Source organism: Diplotaxodon limnothrissa, linkage group LG18, assembly GCF_057381915.1.
Source record: "Diplotaxodon limnothrissa isolate DT_005_m linkage group LG18, D_limnothrissa_male_GT1.1, whole genome shotgun sequence".
Lineage (NCBI taxonomy): Eukaryota > Metazoa > Chordata > Actinopteri > Cichliformes > Cichlidae > Diplotaxodon > Diplotaxodon limnothrissa.
The window spans coordinates 14,343,401-14,363,724 of NC_140613.1; the positions used below are offsets into that span (position 1 = coordinate 14,343,401).

The 20,324-nt window shown below is 39.8% G+C and overlaps 3 protein-coding genes across 3 annotated transcripts; all 3 read right to left on the reverse strand.

Annotated features, from left to right (window-relative positions):
* Nucleotides 1-172: 172 nt before the first annotated feature.
* Nucleotides 173-7,439, reverse strand: ftr67 (finTRIM family, member 67). Its single transcript, XM_085377935.1, has 7 exons — nucleotides 6,770-7,439; nucleotides 4,071-4,166; nucleotides 3,682-3,915; nucleotides 3,079-3,238; nucleotides 2,874-2,981; nucleotides 1,973-2,065; nucleotides 173-612 (listed from the first exon to the last, which is right to left on the reverse strand). The coding sequence occupies exons 1-7, from the start codon at nucleotides 7,367-7,369 to the stop codon at nucleotides 545-547; spliced, it is 1,359 nt and encodes a 452-aa protein (XP_085234061.1). The 5' UTR covers nucleotides 7,370-7,439; the 3' UTR covers nucleotides 173-544.
* A 5,201-nt stretch (nucleotides 7,440-12,640) lies between these two features.
* Nucleotides 12,641-14,043, reverse strand: LOC146613275 (protein THEM6-like). The gene is made up of 3 exons (XM_085378462.1): nucleotides 13,998-14,043; nucleotides 12,943-13,447; nucleotides 12,641-12,798 (listed from the first exon to the last, which is right to left on the reverse strand). The coding sequence occupies exons 2-3, from the start codon at nucleotides 13,441-13,443 to the stop codon at nucleotides 12,691-12,693; spliced, it is 609 nt and encodes a 202-aa protein (XP_085234588.1). The 5' UTR covers nucleotides 13,444-13,447; nucleotides 13,998-14,043; the 3' UTR covers nucleotides 12,641-12,690.
* A 3,024-nt stretch (nucleotides 14,044-17,067) lies between these two features.
* Nucleotides 17,068-19,751, reverse strand: LOC146613276 (protein THEM6-like). Its single transcript, XM_085378213.1, has 3 exons — nucleotides 19,697-19,751; nucleotides 17,936-18,443; nucleotides 17,068-17,852 (listed from the first exon to the last, which is right to left on the reverse strand). Exons 2-3 carry the CDS (start codon nucleotides 18,437-18,439, stop codon nucleotides 17,745-17,747), a joined length of 612 nt encoding a protein of 203 aa, XP_085234339.1. The 5' UTR covers nucleotides 18,440-18,443; nucleotides 19,697-19,751; the 3' UTR covers nucleotides 17,068-17,744.
* Nucleotides 19,752-20,324: the final 573 nt, after the last annotated feature.

Here is a 20,324-nt window from a genome sequence, read left to right on the forward strand (position 1 = left end):
AAGAAAACGCCTCCAGGTCCCACATCAGGGAAGCTCCTGTGAGATCACATTTAAATACAATCTGATATGAGGCTGTACTGGAAAATGGCATTGTTTTCGTGCCTGGAGCCAGCGTTTTGGTCACGGAGCTGATGTGTAAACAAAAACCACCCGTGAGAAAATGTAGTGCGTTTGTTTTTTAATGCCAGCATGTCAAATAATCCACGTTATCATTGAAGCAAATATGACTGTTTACAGAGGATTACTGGGTTAAAAAAAATAAATAATATACCTTTAAAAGCATCTAACACTGAAATAAAACGCACTAAGTCAGTCCTGCTTGTTGCTGCTGAATACATCGTCAGTGCGATCTTCACAGATGCTTTTCTCGTGCCTTTCCCAACACTGATTACATTTGAGTATAGCAGAATAAAAAATTTAAAAAAAAAACAGCAATTACATGACTTAAGTTGTAGTGTGGCTTTGTGTGTGGACAGCACTTGAGTATAATGACGTTCCATCAGGGTGAGTGTGTGAAAGTGAGGTTTGATGTCCTTAAGAAGTCTTATTTCCTCCTGGGGTGAGCACGTCGTGGAGGGTGCTTATGTCTGGATCCCGAGGAGAATTTAGAGCCTGGAAAAAGAAGGAAACAAAGAAAAATCTTTCTTTTTTTTTTTTGTCTTTAGCACAAATAAATACCACAACTTATACCAGTAGAGTCTAGCTTGAAATGTGAGGAAGGGGTAAAGTTGTTACTAATTTTCTGTTTAACCACTGCTTAATACTGGATCGAGCCTTCTACAAAGAATGATGATCAACAACAATAGCTACGTAAAAAGATAAAAAGATCAATGCACACGTGTGTAAAAACAAGCTTTTCTGGAACAATATGAATAAAAACCAAAGTCCCGCAGCGTGGAAGCGATTGATGTTCTTTTTTCATTGTTTTCTGAAGTTTTGAGTTTTTTTCTTTTCTCATTTTGTGACGCTGTTTAACAGAATTTAGATTAAGTGAATCGATCCCTGCCTGCCTTTAAGCTAAAATGTTCAATCCAAAAACCTGACTTAGCAGCAATCAAATAGCCAGCATGAGCAAACATTTTTTTAAAGTCAAACTTTACTCCTTTACTTTGGCATTTTTTTACAAGATTATATCAGATTTGTCACGTGGCTATAGATTTATCTCAAAGTACTTTGGCTGATCCCTTATTTCCCAAAGGGTCACCACAACGGATCGATCCATGTTTTTGTTTTTTTTAAATATCGGACTATCAAATAGAAGCTTGTTTCCACTTCTGGAAAACAGTGAAAATTTCAGCTCAAACTTGTTGGAAAATAACTAAAAATTGAGAAAATAATTTAAAATTTCAAGTTATTTTCACAGAAGATAGAGTTAGTAAGTGAGAATTGTGAGATACCCAAACAAAAACTTTTAAATAAAAATCTAAATTGTAACTCGTGAATGTTTTTAGTGCCAGAAATGAGCTTCCATAAGTTCCTGACACAACCCTCCCATTAATCAAAGCTTGGGATTAGGACTAGGAGTGCCACGCAGCCACATGAGAGCACTGCTTGCTGACGTGTATCAAATAAAATTTAGGTCTCAAACTGTGCTGAGTGGCTCCAAAGTGTAGAGCTTCACACATCCACCTAACAAGGGAACGATCCCAGGCGGAGACAAAAATCGATATTTAAAGATTCTCGACCATCTGGCTGAGCTACTTATTAACTAAAGATTAGCTTTAAAATATTGACTATGTAAACAAAACACAACAAACAAATCTATCAAACAAAGAAACAAGAGTTAATATTTGCACAAGTTCTTGTTACAGTGACACCCGGCACTGGCGGGTTTAAGCACATCTAAACTCAATCGGCTTCTTTCTTTATTACACTAGAACAATAATATGAGCAGAAGGATTTGCATGTGGTTTGCTTGAGTTAAGTGGGTTTCATACACGTGCAGTAAATACTGTTTAAATGTTGTAGTTACCAAATGGTGAAAAGGAAAACGCTGGAGGTCCTGGAGTGAGGAAGGGGTTGAGAGGGCTCACATGACTTTGGTCTAGACCAGGCGAAGGGATCACTGCGATAACAAAGACGGGTAACAAAAAGAGGTTACTACAGTCTCAGCTATCGGTCTTTATCTGCAGATTCAGCAAAGCCAACTGCTGTGAGATAATAAGATCAGATTAACATGTCTCATTTTTCACAATTAAAATAAAAATAAAATAAACAGAGTTTTATCAGGACAGAAATTTTACATTTTTAGTGTGTTTTTGGTGACGTGTGAGAGTTTTTTGTGGATTTATATTAGTCTTACTTAAGTTTGATTTAAGGCAAATTCCTTCTAGAAAAACAGGAAAATATTCATTTTGTTTTCATGTTACACCAAACATGAAAAATATCAGTGTAGACCACTGAGCTTTTGATAAAGTGGATGAATTTCTTTTATATTTATATCACATTTCTGTCAGTATCTCCCAGCTGTTACAACAATATCACCCAATTATTATATCACTTTATATTTTTTTATTTAGATATTCTTTATTTTAACTGCCATTTATTATCTAAGAGTTGTTTGAAATCAGTAAATTATACATTTTAATCTTTAATATCTTAATGGTGTGTGACCCTGCTGCCAGGGGAGGTTTATTTAAATGACCCTACAGGCCTTTACACACCGGACACCTAAAATACGTGCGACTATGTAAAACCCTAAAAAATAAATGTATTGAGCTTTGTAAGAGTGTTTAATCTGGCGCAGATAAGATGGTGATTTTGATTTAAAAGAGTGATTTAAGATGATTAAAAATCATCCCTGACCACCAAAACTGCTGCACTGTTTAAAACTGTTAATAAAACCTGTGAATGTGACACACATGAACACTCACATGCAGCTGCTTCCATTTGTACAACTTCCAGATTAAAACTTCGATCCACCACCGTGCAGTCAGACTCGACTGAGAGATCTGGATTCCTTACAATTACTATATTTCTCACTGTAAAAGATAAAAAAGTAGAACAACGTCAACAGACAGTCGACAGAATCATTTATGGTGCAAAAAATTAAAATGTGATACAAATCTTTATATCTACCTCTCTCATAAATGCTGACACATCCGTTCTGACAGACCTCCTGCAGAAGCGCCTTAAAATCTGACACAGCTGTCATCACCGGGCCGAAGGTGAAGTCTGGGTCCGATGCAACCAACGGCGAAGCCGACAGCACAGGTGGAGCATGGAGGGACTGACAGCTCTAAATACAGACCAGGAACAGTGGTGAAGATAAAACTTGAACCACTTTTTTTCCCAAGACTTTGCTGTGGCGGTGTGTTTATGAATATTTCAGCACATGGTGGGCTTAGCAACATAGAGACTAGGAAGGTAAGCTGACGCAGAGATGTTTCCCAGCATGCTATTTATACAGAACACAACAAGGAAGGGTGAGTAGCAGAAATAAGTGGAGGGGTGGCATTCATGACAAAAGACAAGACATAAAATGGTTTGGGCAACGACCACAAGGCACCAGATCCAAGGCTGGGACTACAGTAGTGAAAGATTATCTACGAAAGGGTCTGGATGTGATAAAAACTTAGGAAATTCCTAAGTTTAAGAACTCCCTACAAACAGGGACTATTTTCATTGTGTAGCATATCGTCACAGTAAAATGTCCTGAGAGTGTGATAAACTCTTATCCACCTGAAGGAAATGGATGGGGTCTTCAGCGTGGGAAAGCTTATCCAGTTCATCTTCATTCTTCTTCAGCTCGCCGATCTCCTTCTGAATCTGCTCCAGCAGCTTCTCTGCCTCACCGATGGCCGTCTTCTCCTGAGCTTTAATCAGCTCTCTAACCTCAAAGCGCTTCAGCTCTATTGACCGAATCAGCTCGGAGAAGACTGCGTCGCTTTCCTCGGCTGCTGCACGAGCCGAACGCTGGAGGGAGACAGAGAACAGAACGCCAGGCAAAGAGTGAAGAAAGACCAAAAAAAACTTCAAAAGCTGATAAAATAGCAAATGTAGACCTTTAACAGTAGAAAGATTAGACATTTTTACCATCCAACAGTGAGATGTTGAACATCAGCACTTACGCTGAGAGAGAAAATGGCTTTTCTCAGCTCCTGCACCTCCTTTTCTCTTTGCTGAATCCTCAGCTGGGAGCTCTGCTTGATCTCACTGAGCTGCCTCTGACGAAAATCAAAAATAAAAAGTCATGTAACTGAACAGAAGTAGATGCATTTCATTCTCTGCTACATTATCCAGATTTCCTGCTACACTGGGCCTGTGCACGGACTGAAGTCAGTTGTCACTAAAACTGAATCACTAAAAAAAAAGAGAAGAAATTAAAAATTATTATGAAGTCTTTCAGTTGTTTAATTCTTTGCTGCTTTTATTCCACACAAATACCCAAAAACAGGTTTGAGGAACTCCAGAGGTGTTTCAAACCCAAACTATAAACTTCACATCTCTGCTCCATTTCTCTGACGAGTCTACAGTTAAACTGTTTGGTCCTACTGTGGATCAGGCTGAAAATGTATTCTAGATTAGATAGTGTGGTGAATTAAAGACACCGAAACACTCAGTGATGAACGTTGGATCTTCTTAACACAAAGGATCTGAGTTATCTGCTTTAATGCGTTCCTCATTAAAACTGCATCACAAATTATGACTCGGTAGTAAAACCCTGAAAACCACTGAGACCTTTAAAATACAATCAATAGCTCAGTTCACAATAAAAGAATAATGAACAGCAGCAGTTAGCAACAGATATACAGAAAATTAAATGATGTTCATTTGCGTGACTATTATTTGAACATGTAAGCAGTGGTTTATATGTTTGCCTATCAAATGGAAAGGCCCTTGGTTAATTCCAGGAAGAGACCCAAATCAATTTGGAATTACAGCATGTCAAAATTTACATGAGGGTGTCAGCTTTTCTTTCTTTTTCTTTTGGTGAGATAAATAGGAAAAGATTTGCAGCTTTTCTTTAGATCTATTGGAGTCATTTTAAATATTTTTAAGTTGGTTGCACTTTTTTTCCCTCGTTTCTCTAAGTCAACTTAACAAGTGGCTCCATCAGGTAGTGATTTGCTCAGCAAGTGAAGCGGCGCTGATTTGATTCCAGCTGGAGACACAAGTCCCTTTGGGGTTGTATCTGGTGGAAAACTCAAACATGTGGCGCTTGCAGCTGTGACAAAAGAGCAGCTGAAAATACATTCTTCCTCTCTAAAGCACCCTGACACTTAGTCACATTGATTTTTATACTGCTGTGAATAGGGACAAATATTTGTTCATGCATAGGAGGCTCTGTGGTACAATGGTTGTCATGTTCATCTTACACACAAAAGTCCTTCAGGACTGAAACACAAACCCAACCTACAAGCAAATGTACATACCAGATGAATAAATGAGTTCTCTTATAAAGGAACAGATAAAGTTACCTTTAGTTGAGGATTATTTTATTTTGGAAAAATCTGGAAAATTTGACTTCTTTTCTCACATTTGATGTAAGGTAGAATACAACCCTACAAATGGCAACTGATTGACAAAACCAAATCAGCGCTTTAATGAAACATTCAGAGGTTCATAATTAAAGAATAGACAACACAAAATTAATGAAACAATGGGTTGATTTATAGATAATTACATGGCAACCACTTTGATAATCATTTCAATGCAGCTTCCAGCCTCTCAAATGTCTTTAATTATAAGATTTGCAGCCTTTCATTTTACCCGTGTGCGTGTGTGTGTGCGTGTGTGGTAGACATGTGTCTTTTCTGCCCCATTTCTCTAAAGCATCTTAACAGTTAGACTATTTTTGTCCCCCTGTGAATGGGTCCCTGGATTAGATTAAGTCTTCACTTAAAGAAAAAGAAAAGACACATTGTTTGACTCTGGAGTGGATTCAGTCCACTGTTAAAAGACGATTTTAAGAGAAAGTGCATGTTGGAAATGTCAACACACATTTGCATCTGTGGATTATGTTTATATGAGAAAAAGACTATATTCACTTTAATGTTTACCTTAAGCTGCACTGCAGTATTTAGACTTTTTAAACCCTGACTACAGTCATATGGAAAAAAACTCTAAGGAAGCAATTAAGATTTTATTTATATAGCACAAAAAAGGCAAGGTGCAACAAAAATGCTAAAACATAGAAACAAAAAGTTACCCAAAAAGCAAGTTTAAAAAGCTGCTTTTTAAAAGAAAGCACAGACCACACGCTCAGACAGAGAAGGTTCCAGAGGGTCTCAGGGTCACTGTTGCAAAAGCTCCGTCCTATTTTAGTTCTCAGCTTTGTATGTTGCAAAGCCAGCAGGCCCTGATCACATGACCTCAGGGACCTGCTGGGGTTGCACGATGGTGCCCATCCCTGCAGCGCTTTAAAAGGCAAAACCAGAATCCTATAGTGGACTCTCCAGATGATGGGGAGCCAGTGCAGCAGATTTAACTGCGGTGTGACATTTGAATACGAAGGAGACTTAGTCAGAACAATTGTACTTGTAAGGTTCTTACCTTTGCTTCCTCTGGCAGTTTGCTATAGTTTAGATTTAGTTAACTGTGTCAAAATGTTTTGTTTCCCTTTAATTTTTTTTTTTTTATCACTTTAAGTGTTGCTTTTAATCTTTTTATAATATGGGGATATTAGTGAGGGGCAGACTGGGGTTTTAAATCAGGGAAACACTCCAGACAGCACATTGTGGAGGCAGTTAACTCAGCCTCAGAAAAAAGGGAATGAGCTCCATGTGGGAGGCTTCCTCCCTCTGTGTAATTCAGGTGAGGTGATTACCTTCTTCTGCTGTATCTCCTCCTCAGCCAGCACCGTGTCGTGCCCTTTGTGCTCGTCGGTCAGACACAGGGAGCAGATGCAGCGCTTGTCGGTCCGGCAGTAGACCTCGAGCAGCTTGTCATGTCGCGGACAAATGGTCTCCTGGAGCCGCTTGGAGGCAGCCACCAGCTTGTGTTTTTTGAAGGCTGAGGACTCGTAGTGAGGCCGGACGTGATCATCGCAGTACGACGCCAGACAAACCAGGCAGGAGCTGGCCGCTTTGCTCTTCAACCCGATGCAGACGTCACACTCCACGTCGCCGGCTTCGGCAAAAGTTCGGCCAGCTGTCGGTGCCGCGGCGTCCTGGAGTGTCGTGTTCTTAAATATCTCCACCACGTCGGCCAGAATGGTGTTCCTGGCGAGCAGCGGCCTCGGGTTGAAGTTCTGTCGGCACTGCGGACAGACATAAACCCCGAGGTAGTCGTCCTGGTCCCAGTAGTTCTGGATGCAGCCCGAGCAGTAGCTGTGTCCGCACGGTATAGTAACCGGGTCCTTCAGCACGTCCAGACAGATGGAGCAGTTGAACTGGTCCTTGTCCAGGAGCACCCCGGCTTGAGCCATCGTAGAAAACACCAAAGTACAGCTAGAAAGTGACAAATAGCTACTGCTTTGTTTACAGGAAGAGAATGAGGGGGCGTGGCCACTGAGGGCTTTAACAGGACTACTTCCAGTTTCTGTATCGACGGTCGGCAAACGACGAATGGGTGCTTTGCTGCCACCAACTGGCACGGAGCGGGAGTGAGGCGAACAACAGGTTTATCGTACTGCAGACATTCTGGCTTGATGTTCAGAAATGGTAAAAACCAAATATTTCATTCGATTTTGCAAACTGTGTTGTAACGTTATTTTGGTTATTCTCTTAAACGAATTTAAATTATATATAAAGTCTTTAAAATTACTTCTAGAAAACAAACCATAAAAAATATAATATTCCAAAGCATCTACCCACTGAAATTGTTATCTGAGATAAATCACGTCTTCTATTATAGTTGTTGTTTTTTTCCCCGTCTTTCTCTCTCTCTTCGCATATGTGGCATTTAATTTGTAATCTGTCTAGATGTCTATATTCGCTGTCTATATAACGGGGAAGTAAGGGTACTTAAATTGAATTCTAATAACTTTTTACATGTACTCCCTACATTTTTAAACAAATATCTGTACTTTCGACACAGACGTGTTACTTTTGGTTAAACTGTATCATTTATAGCGTTTATACTCGGGACTTGGCACACTATGGGAATAACTGCACGCAGTCTGCGTGTTTACTGATGTTTGTTGAGCTTTGTCAAGGTTGCATTGGAGTGAGCTTCTGAGCATACGCGATGTTTTCTTAATGCGATATGATACGGGACTTTGTAAAGAGACAGTTTGGCTTGTTGAATTCTGTATCAAATGCATCAAATGCAATTTAAAAAAAATATCTAATAAGTATATAATAAAAATATATCATACACAACAAGATATAGAAAAAAGAAGAAAAGGGTTAAACAGTTCCAAGTTCCAAAAAATCTGATTTTTTTTTTTGGGCTATTTAAGGAAGGAAGGCAGCTGTTGTACCTGCTGGTTTTAGCCCTTGCTCAGTGAGTAAAATGGGTCGTTCCAGACATTGCATCGAGGGAGAAAAAACTTTGATCAGAAAGTTGATTGGATAGAGGAAAACTTAAAAAGAAGTGCAGAAAATAATTGGCTGCTCAGCTAAAAAGATCTCAAATGCTTTGAAATGGGAAAGAAAACCCGAAACACGTGGTAGAAAAAGGAATACTACCATCCGCCTAGATCATAGAATAACAATAATGGCAAAGAAGCATCCAGTGATGAGCTCCAGAGAAATAAAAAAAGATCTCCATTTACTTGTGAGAACTTCAGTAATCAGAAGATGCTTATGTGAAGCCAAACTATTAGCAAGAAACCTTCATAAAGTACCACTGCTGAAAAAAAACCACATGTATTGAAAAGGTGACAGTTTGCCAAAGAACACATTGACTGGCCTAAAGAGAAGTGGTGCGATATTCTGTGGACAGATGAGAGTAAGATTGTTCTTATTGGGCGTAAAGGCCACTGAATACAAGCCACAGTACACTTTGAAGAAAGTAAAACATGGAGGTGCAAGCATAATGGTTTGGGGCTGTTTCTCATACTTTGGAGTGGGGCCCATTTATCACATAACAGGCACCATGGACCAGTTTCAGTACCTAAAAATACTGGAACAGTTCATGTTGCCTTATGCTGACCCTTAAAATGGGTGTTTCAGCAGGAAAACACCCCAAACACACCAGCAAGCGGGCAATATCCTGGTTCCAGACAAAAACAGATTGATATCATGAAGTGGCCGGCCCAATCCCCAGACCTCAATCCGATTGAGAATTAGTGGTGTGACCTCAAAAATTCTGTTCTTAAAGCAAAACCCAAGAATGCAGAAGATCTGTGGAATGTGGTCCAGTCAGCGTGGAGGCAAGTCTAAAATGTTAGTTGTAGATCAGTATATACGGATATACAACTTAATATTAGTTCAGTGCTTAAAGGAAAAAGCCAAATCCTCATTTCATTTTCATTTTATACTATAAAAATTCCAGTTTGTGAATGAAAATGAAGACACTGCTATTTTTGTGAATGATCTAATATTCTTTTTCTTCATTTTCAGTAAAGAAAAGAAAAGAAAACAATATTCATGTTTTTATCTGGGATTCCAGTGCCTTTGTATATATGGAAATACATGCTATTATCATCTCCAAAAATGTTAGAGCACTTATGCAAATATGTGATGTCTTGATGAATCGAGCAGATATTTGAAGTTTACACAGCACCATTCTCGCATGAAAATATCTTACAAGTTTATTTTGTGACCCAGAAAGAGTAATATTTCAAACTCTGCCACTCTGTGTTCCTCCGCCACTGCCTCGTTTGAATTTTGGACGAAATGGATTCTGGGATATTGCATTTCGTCATTTCGAACGGCTTGGAGACCAGAACAGCCAATCAGATTTTTTTGCATCCAAGTCTGTGATTGGCTGGTTTTGTGGCACAACTTTTTTTTTTTTTTTTTTTTTTTAAACTTTATTAAAGAGTTGAGCGCGCACGGGCAGAAATGTTGAGCGTGAGCAACACATTTTGAGCAAGCGCAAATGCAAAAACTGAGCGAGAAGGGCTGCTATTGTGTGTGTGTGTGACCTCAGGAGGAGGAATTTGACTTTTGCACGCAGGAATGAATTTTGTTCACTCAAATTCAGCTTTTCGTCGCTCAAAATAAATTTCTCCTCAAAATACAACACTTGCACCTGCAAACTTGTTTTTACGTGCGCTCAGAATAGTGGCACAAAAATAACGCCATACAAATACGCTAAACGTCACAAATCTCTAAAAACTCCCTCTCTCTCTTTTTCTACTCTCTCTCGCTCTCTCTAGCCATCACTCCTAAAACTTCCCCCTCTTCCTAAACGACCAAATGTCATGTCGCCATATCATTTTTCGATTGGTCGACATGGTGCATTTTTCCACCAACACGAATCATAAGCAGAGAGTGCTTGCTAGACAGTAAACGTGGCGAAACTATTCAGGAAAAAACGCCGAGTATATATTGTTTATCATGACTCTGGTTTTACGTGGCCTATCAACACAATTTAAAAACTGGTATATATATTACTCGTTACTGAAAAAAGTAACGCCGTTACTTGTAAGGGGTAACGCCATTACAAGTAACCGTTACCAATTCTCCTAATTCCGCCGTTACCCCTAATTCCCATCACTGGTCTACATATACATCATTTCTAATGTGGGCCGTGCTGTTTTAGGACAGTGACATGTCTGACACTGACCATGTACCAGTGCCTGAGAACACTGGTGTGGAGGGGGAGATTGCATTCAGACTTCTGAGTTTGAATGCAAAGCAAATGTGTTGTTTAAACTAGAGACAGCTCTTGTGACTGAACAATAAATACTGTTCTGGGAACGAATTAGATTTTACAGTGACAATGAATCTTCCATCGTTTGTTGCATGTTTAAAATCTCAGTTTGCACTTGACACAGCTGTCAATGCCCATGATATTGAGATGTTCTTTGTAGATGTGCCTGTATTGTTGACTGCTTTGAAATTTACATTGAAAACCTGAAAGCAAGGTCAGAAACATATTCTAATTACAAACATTGCTATACAATGAAATGAAAAGAGTTGAGTGTGGAAGAAATGGCAAAAATGTGAAGGTGATTGTGTATTTCTGACATTATTTTTGTCTTTTCTGGAGTATAATGAAACCCACATTTTGGAAATTACACCTGTGCCTGTACATCCTTGGGCTCTTGGTCACTGATGGGGGGACTTTTCTAAATGGATTAAAATGTCACAATTGTTGGCACTTTCACGTGGAAGGATTTTGAATGGATACCTATCATTACTTTGACGATCACATTTTTAATCTGGACTCGTTATCTACAAATAGTTTTAGTAACTAAAACTGTAAAAAGCACATTTTCCTGTAAAAACAAGATTAATTTGGTGATGGAAAAATTAAATACATAAAGCTACAGCATCTAAACATATAACTATAACAGCCCTGTACTTATGGTTTTTGAAAGTTGCAAATGCTGCTTTTCCAGCTCTGAACAACAAAGGAAAAACTCAGAAAGTCAGAAATTTTAGATTTACATGCCAAATGTTAACTGTTAAATGATCACCTAAAGGCTGTTTAATATAAATTAAGTACATTAGCTGTAAAAATGTCCCGTGAAGTTCTACAAACCAAACTGCATGTGTACTTTGCTCACAAAGACAAAAACAGTGACCCAAACAGTTTCCAGAGCATTTTTAATTGAAAAAAAAATGCACTTACATGTTAACAAACACAATAAATAAATTTTGATACATTTCAATCAATCATAAATAGTTGGGACTTAAACAGAGAATGTATAACTTCAAACTTAAAAGAATCTGGTGATCAGTGCATCAAAAACATAAATAAAACAGATTAGACATCTTTAAAAAAAAATCGGATTTCCTTCACACAGAACAGTACATTACTTTGGTCACAAAGGAAAAACTCTGATGCGTTAACGAGAACAACTTTCAAATGACCCCCTCAGTGGACTCAAACATCACTCAGACATTCATTGGTAATTGTGCGTTGCAGGTTTTGAAAAGTTGCCAGCAACCTCATGTTTGCTCATTACACCCGTCAATCGAAAATATAAGCACGCTCTCATAAAATGACACGCAGGCCTGATTGAGGGGCTGTCCTTTTAAAAGCAGATATTTTAATTCTTCATTGCACCGATATATTCATCCCTCATAAGAATTTTTGTTTTCTCCCTTAGGTTAATAATAACTTTGTGCAAAATACTGATAGGGAAATTAAAACAATCGTCAGCACATGTTCATTATATCCATTCAAGTATTTCATTGCACCCATGTCTTTTTTTTGGTGAAAAGTTATAACGTGTTCTAAACTACTAGAAACAGGCACAAAAATATTCTGGTTGTTTCAAAACATGCATTGACGTCAGTGGAAGATTACATTTTGTTCTACATGCTTATCTGAGGTTAGAGGATTTTGCTGAATGAGAATGAAGATGTGTAATGCTGGTCTACTTACAGTCAACTACTGAATAAGCTGCAAGGGTAAAGCTACAAACGCCATTGTGATCCATTTACATACCGAGCATTTGAAACCTTACAGTTCAAGTTTTCATGTTCAGCTCCCCTCGGGTCAAAGAACTTCACGTCTTACAAAAATACACAGCAGGTAGGATTTATTCAAAACAGAGATACTTCTGGAAGTCAACTAAAACACTCTACAATGTTTAAGTGTTTGTGTGCATGTATATGTGCGTGCAATGCTATATATGATATGAAATGTGTCGACACTCATGATACGCAGCGTCATGGTGTGGCTTCACTTGTTCTTTCCCTCTAGTCCACTCTCTGCTCTCAGGGCTTGGCTGCTGGCCGCAATGAAGTTCATCCAGTGTTTGAGGTCCTCCGGAAACTCTGGGCACTCGATCTATAAGCGGACAAAGTGTTAGATGAATAAAATTGATTAATCAGTCAATAATACTCATAGTTTTGTGATACTAAAATGTGATGATTTTGTGGATTCTACTCCTGAACAGAAGCACTTTGAGGATGACGCCACCACTTCCCTTACCTTCTTTTTGCAGATAAATTCAATGATGGTTTCGGGGCTGCAGTGCACCACATTCTGCCTACAGAGCATGATCGCAGAGACGAAGCCATCTTTCTTGGATACAAAACGCTGCTCCAAGTAAAAGGCTTTCTCGTCCCAGCCCAAAACTTTGGTCCGAATCTCAAAAGCCTCACGGAAGACCAAGGAGCGGCGGTACCGGATGGTAGACGCCCCTACCACCAATTTCGCCCCCAGTTTGCGTGAGGCCATGAACAGTCCGTTTCTCATGTAATGGTGAAAGCGTGCAAAGTCACACTCCCTCAGATACCGAGAGTTGTTCATGTGGCCCAAGTAGTCCAAATCATGTGGAAGGACCATGCCTTCGATGCTCTGCTCGGCTAAAATGTCCCGTATCCTGGGCTGGAACCATGCCTGGATGAACACCTGGGCCCCTCGCAGGAAGTACCAAACATCCAGGCTGCAGAAGAGCAGGAGGAGGGCACCCAACGCCAACAGCAACATCTCTCTGGAGAAATAGTTCAAATATTAGCATCAAAAATGAAAACCGAAGTTTTTAGAAAAGAACGTGTTTATTTGCAATGTTACAGTCATTATCTTTTATCTTATTTTTTTAAATTAAAAACATAAGCATTTTTTTTAAAGAGTCTAAATTGATGATTGCCTTCAGGATTAAAATAAATGCATCTTTGACCTCATCAATGACAGTGCAGATGTGGGGGGGAAAAAAAAACAAAACAAGAGATCAGTGTTCCCCTCCTTACACTGACTTGAAATTAACCTGGCTAAAAATACAGAAGCAGCATATTTTCACAAGCAGTCGATTCAACCTTGAGGGGATTGTAAAGCTAACGCTTCTCCTTTAAAATGAACGGCCTGCAGATTGCTGTCAAAGCCAAATCTGTTAGCTTAGCCGCTAGCTGCCAGCAGCCGGTGCCCTCGGAATTAAAGCGAGCACAGCCTCCTCGCACAGCCGCCACACTTCAGTTCACCATATCAGACATTAAGCGTCAACCATACAGACGGCAGAAGTATCTTTTAATGCCCGTGAAACTCACTGCGCGTCCTGAAGAAAGTGCTATCATGGAAAGCGGTGCAACTTGAAGAAACCGGTAGAATAAATGAACATAATTTCCGGGTGTATGACGACAAGAAGCCTTATTGGTTGACCTGTCGGCATGGTTACACGAAAACGTTTTCGCGTTTTCCAGGGATTGGCGATGCCACAGTTACACGTGATTTAGTTACTTATTTATTTTATATCTTAATTTATCAATCAATCAATCAATCAATCTTTATTTATAAAGCACTTTTCATACAGAGAAAATGTAGCACAAAGTGCTTTACATAGTTAAAAGCAGCCCACCCCACCCTCCAACTCACTCCCCACACTTTCAATACACATATATCCCCCCACCCACACACACATACACACACGCGCACACTTAAAGAGTAAAAATTGGGCTGGGCTCGCATGAGCCAAGTGAGGAAACATTATCACAGGGAGCCGTCTGCACCGGGAGCCGGTCACAGACCGCAGCCTCCAGGCTGGGCACACAGCAGGAGGGAGGCAAAGGAGCCCCCCAGCCAGGCTGAGAGGACCCCAGAGACCCAGCAGCCACGGTCAATAACAGCCCCGGTGCAGAGAGCGCCCTCCGAGGAAACACTGGAGATATGTCGCAATACAATATATATAGGGTAAAATGATAAAATAAATAAGAACAGGATACAATATAAATATAAATAGAATAAGAAGATTAAAAAATGAATAAGAATAAAATCAAACAAATATTAGGTAAATCCTAAATTAATAATAGAATAACAGGATAGAATAAATAAGCATAAAATAAATAAACGCTAAGTAAAAGCTAAATTAAAAAGGTGGGTCTTGAGCCTGTTCTTAAAAACATGTACGTTCTCTGCGGCCCTGAGCTCCTCCGGCAGGCTGTTCCACAGACGAGGACCATACCACTGAAACGCTGCCTCTCCGTGAGTATGTGTCCTGACTTTAGGGACAATCAAAAGGCCAGTAGAGGACCTCAGGGTCCGCGAGGGTTCGTATGGTAAAAGCAGATCTGAGAGATAAGAAGGCCCAAGACCATTAAGACATTTAAAAACCAATAAAAGAACTTTAAAATCGATCCTGAAACACACGGGGAGCCAGTGCAGCGATTCTAAAACCGGTGTAATGTGGGCCCGCCCTCTGGTCTTCGTCAGCACACGAGCTGCCGAGTTTTGCAAGAGTTGTAAAGTTGAAATATTCTTCTTAGGAAGACCAGAGAGCAGGGCATTACAGTAATCAATGCGACTGGTAATAAAAGCATGCATCATTATCTCCGTGTTGGCCCGAGAGAGAATAGGGCGGACTCTGGCTATATTTTTTAGATGATAAAATCCAATTTTAGTTACATGTTTAATATGTGGGATAAAACCAAGCTCAGAGTCAAAAATAACACCCAGGTTTTTCACTTGTAGCGAAGGACATAGTGAAAATGCCTCTAATTTAGACAAGAGTTTCTCTCTCTGAGCCTCAGGACCGACAATTAAAACTTCAGTTTTGTCCTGGTTAAGTTGTAAAAAGTTTTCTGCCATCCAAGATCTTATATCCAAGATACAGTTAAAGAGGGCATCCATTTGTCTGGTGTCATCAGGAGACACGGAGATGTACAGCTGCGTGTCATCAGCGTAACTGTGGAAGTTCACTCCATGCCTCCTGATGACACCGCCGAGAGGGAGCATATACAAATTAAAAAGTACAGGGCCTAGAACCGACCCTTGAGGCACACCACATGTCCAATTTATTCATTTGAACCTTGGTTAACACAGAGACGGTATGTAAGGTCGTTCCGTGCGCCCTTTCATTCACTAGAAGTTACTGTTTACTTTGTATAAGACAAAATAGTGCTTTTTAAACATAGCACTGCCAATAAATAAAAACATATTAATAATAATAAAACTACTTAATATTTTTATTATATTTTATGGTACGAGAGTTAGTTTTTTTTGTTTTTTTAATGTTCTAATTAGTTTCCGCTCCTAGACAGCTTTCTCCTTTCAGTTGAATTTGCATCTTATTAATATAATATGGAGGGTATTTGTCAGGTAGATTTCAGAGATTCCGAATAGTAATTACAACACAGCACTTTGTGGAGGAATTTGACTCATAAGGCCATTCCAAGTCTCAACAAATGTATGTATCAAATCCTCAAAAGGCAAGACTAAAGCTAAGAATATTTCCTAGAAATATTTCTTTTAGTTTAGTTTGTTTTGTCAGTAGACAACAACATCTCAATTACTATGTTTTGAAATTATTTTTATTGCAGTGAATATTTTTCTTCACTCATAGTTTGTAGCTTTGCTTCTTTGTTGGGACACTTTTTATTGTAAGGTAAAAATCCTACAATAATTCAGAGAAAACCTAACAATCAGATGACTTCCTATGAGCAAGCACTTGGTGACAGTGGGAAGGAAAGACCACCAACAGAACCAGGCTCAGTGAGGGGCAGCCATCTGCTGTTACCAGTTGGAGAGAGGGGAGAGACAGGACAAAAAGGGATAGGCTGTAAAAGTGTAAAATACGTAAGGCTTATGGCCAATAATGATACTTAAGTCTACACGTGGCACCTTAGTTACAGAGTAACAATGTACTGGATTGACTTTATCTACTTTTATGAATAGTGTAGATAGTGTATTCTTTTCCGGGTACTTTTTTCCCACTGTTACAAACCTCTGAACCAATTCTAGTTTACAGTGGACATAAAAAGTGTACACAGCCCTGTTAAAATGCCAGGTTTTTGTGACATTCAATGGTATTAACTCAAAATTTGCTTCAACAAAGTATTAGGTTTTCTCCATGGGTTGTCTCCGAGTACTCAGATTTCCTCCCACAGTCCAAAGACATGCAGTTGTGGTGGTTAACTGGTGATTCTAAATGGCTCATAGGTTTAAAAGGTTGTCTGACTCTTGGCGTTAACTCTGCGACAGACTGGCGACCTGTCCAGGGTGTACCGCACCTCTTGCCCTATGGTAGATAGATAGGCTCCAGCCCCCCTGAAGTGGGGGTGAACTGACGGATGAATTGTACAGGTTACAGGTGACATGAAAAGTGAGAAGAGTTTTGGATTGATTTATTGTGGTCTTATTTTTTTACATCAAGAAAAACTGGTATTGAATCTGTTCTCACTTGTAACCGCCAGTCAGCCGTGTGCATGAGAAGTGTTTGTGACATGCTTTATGACTCAGTGTCCAGGCAGCATTCATGACACAGTCGTTCTGACTGAATTTTCAGCTTACTTTTTAAGTTTTACATGAAATCTGTGGATGTTACAAAGGCTGATGTGTCCTGGCGGTTCTGGTCATGCAAACATGTAAACTGTGTGATCATCCCATCACTCAAGCATGATGTCATTCCCTGCTACACCTGTTCACACTGCAACACACACACTCTCATATAAAGTAGTTTAATCTCTTCCCATTTGGTTATAGTAAAAACTTCAAACCAATTTCCTGAATTCTTTTATTGCTGTCACACCACATCATAACACACCTTATAAAACTGTATTACTTATATTTTCTAATATTTTATTATTTTTACCATAACTGTCAACCTCTCAGAATAATGTAGTGTGCTGTTATCAAGTGTTTCATATCTGCAAATGTTGGAATTTAAATAAAGCTTGTTGTACAAAGTGCAGGCACAAGTGTGTTTAAGTGAAGAGATTCTGAATAGGAGAAGACTTTCCTCCTGGGCTTGTAAACAGGCTGACTCACAAGACGCCACTTTTAATATCTGCCCATGAAAGGTTTTATTTGTTCTTCTCCTCCAGGCCGCTCTCAGCCCTGAGGGCCTGGCTGCTGGCAGAGATGAAGTTGACCCAGTGCTGAAGATCCTCTGGAAACTCAGGGCACTCCACCTGCAGCGTGCAAAACACAAGCTCAATGTTATTCAGCGGGACAGCGTGTGTAACTCATGCATCTGTGTGGTTTCCTCCCTTACCTTTCTTTTGCACAGGTGCTGCAGAATCTTGTCCGGGCTGCCGCGTATGACACTCTGCTTGCAGTACATCACGGCACACACCAAGCCATCTTTTGTCGACACGAATCTCTGCTCAAGGAAAAAGGCTTTGTCATCCCAAGTGACGATGCGACTGCGCAGCTCATAACCCTCTCCGATACACAGAGCCCTGCGATAACGAATGGTTGTGGCCCCCACCACCATTGAAGCCTTGAGGGCCCGCACAGCCTTAAACACGCCGTTACGCATGTAGAGAGAGAAGCGAGCAAAGTCACATTCCCGGAGGTACCGAGCATTGTTCATGTGGCACATGTCGATGTCATGGGGAGTGACCCGGCCTGTTAGGACCTGCTCCGCTGTGATGTCCCAGACTGGAGGCTGAAACCAGGCCCGCAGGATGACCGCTGCGGCCCGCAGGAAGTACCACACATCCACAATGCAGAAGAGAGCCAGCAAGATGGCGAGCACCCACAGCACCCACCACATCTCTCTAGGGAAAAGATATTAATATTTATTAGTATTAATATGGTCATTAAGTGAGATGTATAAAAAGACAAGTCAGCCTAACAAATAATGAGCATAACCGAAGACAGACAGTGTTTCCCCTGTTCAACGGACAGACATTTTAGTCCAAAAACAGAAATGAAAATAAATAAAATATTTAGGGTCAAACACGGGCTCAGTGTGTGTTCACCGTTTAACACCCAGCTGGTCCAGCAGGGTGCTACTATGATCAGACTTCCATAGTAATGAAAAGTGTAAGTAGCAGCCAGGTACTGCTAATCAAATGTGCTTAATCAGTAAGTGAGAGCACCCCTGTAAAACCAGGGGATTTTTGCTGGTTTGGAGCATTCAGGTGTGTGTTAAAAAAAACAACACAGTTTTTCTCAGGCTGGATCTGCCAGCAAATTCACCTAAAGGTCAGACCATGCAGAAATCAGAGAAACTGCAATATGCATGAATTTATTAGCTGGGCATGTACTGCAGCTGATTACTTGAGGTGGATCCTCGTTTTCCCCTTTTAGCACATATAAGACAGCATCAGTAGCCCGACCCACAGTGACTTATGCTTAGAGTAAACGCTTACATGTTTCACACTTATTTACAAATTCCTAAAATTAAGACTATTATTTCTCACTTGTTTTTTATTTCATGAAACACAAGTGAATATTTTTGCCTCTTCTCCCTGCAGCATGCTGTTGTGATTTAATCAGTTTAATCCAGTGTTTATGTGTCCATACCTTTCTGGAGGCACTTCTTCCATTATTGTGAAGGGCAAATGGGGAATCTCTACAGATCCACTGTGATGTACTCCATTTTCAAAATGAGTTTCTACTTTCGTAACACTTGTGCACTGATTTAACAAATCGTTAGGATAAACCGGTGCTGCAGGAAAGACAGGCTGCCTCTGCAAAAGCCGCACGTCTTAAATGCACATGCAGCTCAGAAAATGAAAAGACATACTTTTATTTAGATTTTAACGTAATTTAGTTATCCTTGATTCTCAGTGCTACCTATATGACTACCAAAGCTAAGGTTTGTGTGATGTTTCATTACTGCATCCACTAACTTTTATTTCATTTAGATTAAACTACGGTTACGACCAACGTTCAGGGTGGGCTAAGTAAAAACACCGGTTTGTGCGGGCATTAACTGCATTTTTAGTAAAAACAAGTTAAAGAAAGTGGGAAAAGACGAATAACCGTCAACGTGTTTACGCTTTACAATAGGTAAAGTGCTCACCTGCTGTCCGCTTCGTCCTGTTCAGACTGTCGAGTCGACACCACTCAGAGCGCTGAGCACAAGTAAAGCAAAAAGCGATAAACGCGGATAATACTCTTCCGGTGATGGCCTTCAAAATAAAAGCATGTTTACAATATTGCGTTAGAAATTCAACCCGAAAGGACGTAAGCAGGCTTAAAACCAAACAGCTTAATTTGTAATGACATAATGTTTTAAAATGACCTATAACTGTACAATGATGTTAAGTGCTCAATGTTTTTCCTACCTCGTTGACATTTAATTTGAAGGCCTTAGTGATTCACTTAGACGTGACGTAAGAGGAAATGGCGGCGGTGATTGGTTATTTATTAACCTATTACACTTGACAGAAGTCCGCAACAGCAAACATGGTGGTAGAAGAAACTTCATACGAAGCTTTTTAAAACCTTTATTTTATTGCCAATTTAACAAATCTTTAAAATAAATTTTTAAAAATGCAGCTTTTATGTCAGAGACCATTGAAATTTTCTTTTAATTTTAATATTTTTAAAACTCAGGCCGATTGTTCCAGTGAAAGTAACTCCTCATGCTTCTGCATACCGAGATATTTTGGAGCTTGGAGACTTTCAAGTTCACAACTTGGGGATTT